At 45.6% G+C, this 6000-nt stretch overlaps 1 protein-coding gene across 1 annotated transcript in view; it reads left to right on the forward strand.

Moving 5' to 3' along the window:
* The window catches only part of LOC116515438 (alpha-tectorin-like), a 39825-nt gene extending 34981 nt beyond the window's left edge, over positions 1 to 4844 (forward strand). Inside the window, exons 19-20 of the mRNA XM_032227480.1 lie at positions 3087 to 3189; positions 4586 to 4844. Of these exons, the coding sequence (XP_032083371.1) occupies positions 3087 to 3189; positions 4586 to 4593 (111 nt within the window). The 3' untranslated portion in view covers positions 4594 to 4844. The remainder of the gene's footprint in view (positions 1 to 3086; positions 3190 to 4585) is intronic.
* Positions 4845 to 6000: the final 1156 nt, after the last annotated feature.

The following is a 6000-nucleotide window of genomic DNA, read 5'->3' on the forward strand; positions in this document are numbered from 1 at the left end:
CGACCCGAAAAGGGGTGAACCCCGTGCTGGAGTGAACCGAGTTGTTGTAGGCCACCTCAGCATGTGGTAACAAGTCGACCCAATCGTCTTGTTGATAATTGATGAAACAACGTAAATATTGCTCAAGGACGGAATTCGTACGTTCACAGCCGCCATTAGTCTGAGGATGGTAGGCGGAGCTAAGGCCCTGGGCGGACCCAATGCGTTTGAGAAATTCCTTCCAAAAAGTAGATGTAAATTGGACCCCACGATCGGAGATAATACAGTCGGGAACTCCATGCAAACGGTAGATGTGTGAAAGGAACAGTTTAGCCAATGCCTTGGCGGAAGGAATTTTGTGACAAGGCACGAAATGAACTTGCTTGGAAAACAAATCAGTGACCACCCAGATGACGGTATGCCCCTGGCTTTCGGGAAGCTCAACAATAAAGTCCATAGAAATCTCCTTCCAAGGGGCAACCGGGCGAGCGACGGACTGGAGTAGTCCCTGCGGTTTCCCCGGCGGTTTTTTGGCGGTAGCGCAAACTGGGCAACTGGCCACATAAAGTTCAATGTCCTTTTTTAAAGAGGGCCACCAGAATTGTCTCTTCACGAGGTGCAAAGTTTTGACGAACCCAAAATGACCCGCCAATCTGGAGTCATGAGCGCGACGAAGGACGACCAGACGTAGGGACGCGGGGATGTATAATTTAGCACCAATCCACGGTAGATCGTCCCGCATGGTGCACTCGTCCCGATGGTTCAGAAACCAGTCGTCTTGAGGAAGAGCCTTTTTAAGGTCAGAAAGTAGATCTTGAGGCACGTCCTTCTGAGCTTGGGTCTGCTGACGTGTGAGTACCGGGGCTGCCAGGAGCGGTTGAACGATACTCAGTTGAGAGCAATTATATTGAGGTAATCGGGACAAAGCATCCGCCATGAAGTTCTTTCCGCCCGGGATATACTTTAGAGTGAAATTGAAACGGTTGAAATATTGGGCCCATCGCATCTGTTTGGGGGAGAGACGACGAGGCGTTCGCAACGCTTCCAAGTTCTTGTGGTCAGTCCAAACTTCAAAAGGGTGTTTAGCGCCTTCTAAGAAATGGCGCCAAGTAGCGAGGGCCCAACGGACGGCGAAAGCCTCCTTCTCCCAAACCGCCCAACGCCGCTCCGTGTCAGTGAGTTTACGGGAGGTGTATGCGCAGGGCTGCAAGTTACCTTGATCGTTGGCTTGCAGCAGAATGGCCCCTACGGCGACATCACTGGCATCAGCCTGGACGACGAAAGGCCGGTCGAGATCAGGATGCTTAAGAACTGGTTCAGCGGCAAAAAGGCGTTTAAGTTTCTCGAATGCCGCTTGGCATTCCATGTTCCAGTCTAAAGGCTTATTAGGCTTAGGCGTCGGGTCGCCTTTCGTCTTGAGCAAATTAGTAATAGGGAGGGCTATCTGAGCAAAAGAGGGAATGAATTGACGGTAGAAATTAGCGAACCCCAAAAATTTTTGCAATTGCTTACGAGTTTTGGGCGCGTCCCATTCAGTGACCGCCTTCACTTTTTCAGGGTCCATTTCAATGCCATCAGGGGAGATGCGGTAGCCCAGATAGTCAATTTTCGATTGGTGAAATTCACACTTAGACAATTTAGCATAAAGGTCAGCGGCACGGAGTTTTTTCAGAACAGTGCGCACCAGATTGACGTGGTGGTCGTAACTGCGAGTATAAATGAGGATATCGTCCAGGTATACGATAACGCCCTTGTAGAGATGATCGTGCAAGATCTCATTAATAAGTTGCATGAACACAGCAGGAGCCCCTTGTAGACCAAAAGGCATAACCCGGAACTGGGGATTCCAATAATTAGGAAAGAAGACTAAGAGACTCCATGGTTGGAAATCAAAAGTACTTTTACTAATTATAAATGGTAAGCGAGCAGTAGCAAAGCAAAGTCTGCTTAATTTGGCGCGAAAGCAATTGATATATAGAATAGCCCGTTCCCCCCCTTAGGATCAAAGCTCCAGTCCAATCATAAGTCCTTCAAGTGTCAGGTGTGAGATAACTTCAAAAAGACAGGCCGAAAGATGGAATGTCGAGGCCGTTGATGCAGGCGGGAAACACACACGCATGCGCAATCCCAACGTCCGGTACATCCTAGAACATTCCTCCAGCACATCAATTAACCCCTCCCAAATACAAGCCCCCCCCCTTCCCGTTTCATGGCAGCTGAAGCAACAGCAAGGCAGAAGCTGACACACACTCTCATAGAACTAGTGGGAAAAGATTTGGAATCCCACCACTGGCCTTCATGATTTATTTAACAAGTACAGTGATGTAGGGCGAATACTTCCTGAGTGGGATTTCAGCTGGGGAATGCGGTGAAGAAACATGGGCTCAAAAGAGTGGCAAGTTGGCCATGGACCACGTTGGCCATAACAAGTTGACTGCAATGAGTTGGCCAAGGCAAGTTGGCCAAGGCAAGTTGCTCCATTCTCTGGCTCTGAAGGACAGGAGGAAGGGTTGCTACCAGGACGGTGGTGAGATAAGAGGGGCTTGAGCCTGGACCAAGGAAATAGAAAACAACTTAGCCAAGTCCCTCCTTAGTTCACATGGGACATAACGTGAGGCAGGAGTCCTAACCTATAGAGGTCACCTTAACTTTACCACCACAATGGAACCCAACATTTACGTTGCTGAGTGAGACATTTGCTAAGTGACTTTGGCCCCATTTTACAACTTTCCTTGCCGCGTTTGTTAAGTGAATCATGGCTGTTGTTAAACTAGGAACACCGTTGTTAAGTGAATCTGGCTTCCCCATTGACTTTGCCTGTTGCCAAAGGGAGAACACATGACCCCCTCTGGGACACTGCAACCGTCATAAATATGAACCCGTTGTCAAGCATCTGAATGTAAATCATATGTCCATGGGGATGCTGCAATGGGCATAAGAGTGGGGAAAAAACCTTTTTTTCAGGGCCACTGTAACTTTGAGCAGTCACTGCATGAACTGTTGTAAGTTGAGGACTACCTGTATGGCATTGATTTCTTAGTCTGGTCCATTAGGCTGACACAGTTCTCTTGAGCAAGATAAATGACATTTCATTTCCCCTGTTGCAGAACTGCCATTCTCCAGGCTCTGCGATTTTGGGAAGGAAACCTCCATCAGCCATCATCTCAGCTGGTCCTTTCTTGAAGTACAGTAGCAATTTGCTAGATCCCGGTAGGTGGCTTCCTGCATGAGTGCATTTTGAGTGCAACCAGACACAAGGACAGTTTCCCCCCCACCCCCGAATGCCATCACTCTGCTAAACACCTAATGCCTACAACACTGTCAAATTATTTACTAAGACTGTATTACTATTCTTCTTCTCATCCTAGTACCCATCTCTTCCCCCTTATGGCTATAACCATGTTGCTTGCATCTTTACAATTTACATTGTTTTATTTGTTTTCTAGTACGGTTTGATTGCTTATTAGTATCCTATGACTATCAGTAAGGGTTACATCTTATGGTTCTTGATTAATGTATTTTTATGTACACTGAGAGCATATGCACCAAAGAGAAATTCACTGAGTGTCCAATCACACTTGGCCAATAAAGAATTCTATTCTATTCTATTCTATTCTATTCTATTCTATTCTATTCTATTCTATTCTATTCTACTCTACTCCACTCCACTCCACTCCACTCCACTCCACTCCACTCCACTCCACTCCACTCTCTATTCTATTCTATTCTATTCTATTCTATTCTATTCTACTCCACTCCACTCCACTCCACTCCACTCCACTCCACTCCACTCCACTCCACTCCACTCTCTATTCTATTCTATTCTATTCTATTCTATTCTATTCTATTCTATTCTATTCTATTCTACTCCACTCCACTCCATTCTATATTCTGTTCTATTCTATTCTATTCTATTCCCTATTTCTATTTTTTTCTATTCTATTCCATTCCATTCCATTCCACTCCACTCCACTCCACTCCACTCCACTCCACTCCATTCCATTCCATTCCATTCCACTCCATTCTATTCTATTCCATTCCATTCCACTCTCTATTCTATTATATTCTATTCTATTCCATTCCATTCCATTCCATTCCACTCCATTCCACTCCAGAGCCGAGGTGGCGCAGTGGTTAGAGTGCAGTACTTCAGCTGACTGTTAGCTGCAGTTCAGCGGTTCTAATCTCACCGGCTCAGGGTTGACTCAGCCTTCCATCCTTCCGAGGTGGGTGAAATGAGGACCCGGATTGTTGGGGGCAATATGCTGACTCTGTAAACCGCTTAGAGAGGGCTGAAAGCCCTATGAAGCGGTATATAAGTCTAAGTCTAACATTCCAATCCTCCATCTTCAAATAAAAAAACTCTGCCCAACTCTGCATAAGATGGATTCCATCATTCCATCATTCCATCAACCATTCATCCATCCATCCATCCATCCATCCATCCATCCATCCATCCATCTATCTCTATGGGGAAGGTCATTTCGAACCATCTGTGGACAAGACATGGAGAATCTGATGCTTCCGTGCCTTTTTCTACAGGACTTCAGTTGGCCAATGAAAACTGTCTTCCATCGTCTTTCTTCTCCCTATTTCTAATCCTCAGCACTTTAGTGTCCTGGTGGAATCCCTGCTAACTTCTTTTCCTGGGAACATGGATGGATGGATGGAGATGACAGACAGGAGGAAGACACTGTTCACAGAGAGATTTCATCCTGGAATAGTCTCAGTTGGATCAATGATGAGTAGAGAACATGATAATTCAGGGTGTGGAAAAGGGCGGGGTGATGCCAGGACAAAGGTGTCTCAGACCCTGATTATTCAGTGGCTGAATGTATGTATAATTAAAGTTGTAACATACACAATTTTTCTTCCCTCTGTCCTTCAATGCCATTCCATGCTCTCCACAACTTTTAATGTGATAAAATGACTGCTGTGTTGGAGCAAAGATACACACAGCAGAGCACTCAACCAATCATGAATAGTTGCTCACTTTAAGTTCAGCACCATGGTAGCTACAAGAAAAATAACCCAATTTGCTTCTGCCAACTAGTTTCAAGTATGTTTTCCTAAAAGCCATTTGGAGAAAGAAAAGATGGTCCTTAAAATGAGGTGGTGGCAGAGGTGGGTTCCTACCAGTTCGCACCAGTTCGGTAGAACCGGTTCATCAAATCTACCGAACCGGTTAGAAGAGGTTCCACCAGTGGACGCGGAAAGCAGGCCACACCTACAGAAGAGCTTCCAAAATTTTTTGAAACCCACCACTGACACACAAACACACACACACACACACACACACACACACACACACACACACACAGACTCACAGAGGGAAAGAGAAAGAAAGGAAGATATAAATAAATAAAAAAAGAAAAAAGAAAGAAAAAGTGAGAGAGAGATGAAAAAAAGGAAAAAGGGACAGAGAGACAAAAGGAAGGAGAGAGAGAGAAAGAGAGAGAGAGAGAGAGAACACATGGCCGGCAAGCCACTCCCACCAGGTCACATGGCCGGCAAGCCACTCCCACAAAGGAGGCCACACCCACAGAGTAGGTTCGAAACAAATTTGAAATCCACCACTGGGTTTGGGGGGGGGGGAATGGTTTGCTAGAGTGTTTCTTCAAGATGCTTTGCTGGCTGAGAAATTCTGGGAGTTGAAGTCCACACCTATTCAAGTTTCCAAGTTTGAAAAACTTTGCTTTAAAACAAAGGGACATTTTTTTTAAAAAAAGGATAGCTAGGAATGAATCCTGGCTGGGGAAATCCTGTGATGTGAAGCCTACACCCCTTAAAATCCTCAAGTTTGAAAAACTGAAGTAAAAGAAATCTTTACGGAGATTCTCAATCATCCAGGTCACGGCTGTCCCAAAAGAAAATGGGACTTTCTTGTGTGTCCTCTCCCCCCACCCAAAAAAATGTTTTTCCATGAAAATGTCAATCAACCCATGGAACAGCTAGCACACAGCTTGTCTTCAGAAGTTGTAGGAGCCACATCACTGGAAGCTTTCAAGAAGAGACTGGACT

Source organism: Thamnophis elegans, chromosome 12, assembly GCF_009769535.1.
Source record: "Thamnophis elegans isolate rThaEle1 chromosome 12, rThaEle1.pri, whole genome shotgun sequence".
NCBI lineage: Eukaryota > Metazoa > Chordata > Lepidosauria > Squamata > Colubridae > Thamnophis > Thamnophis elegans.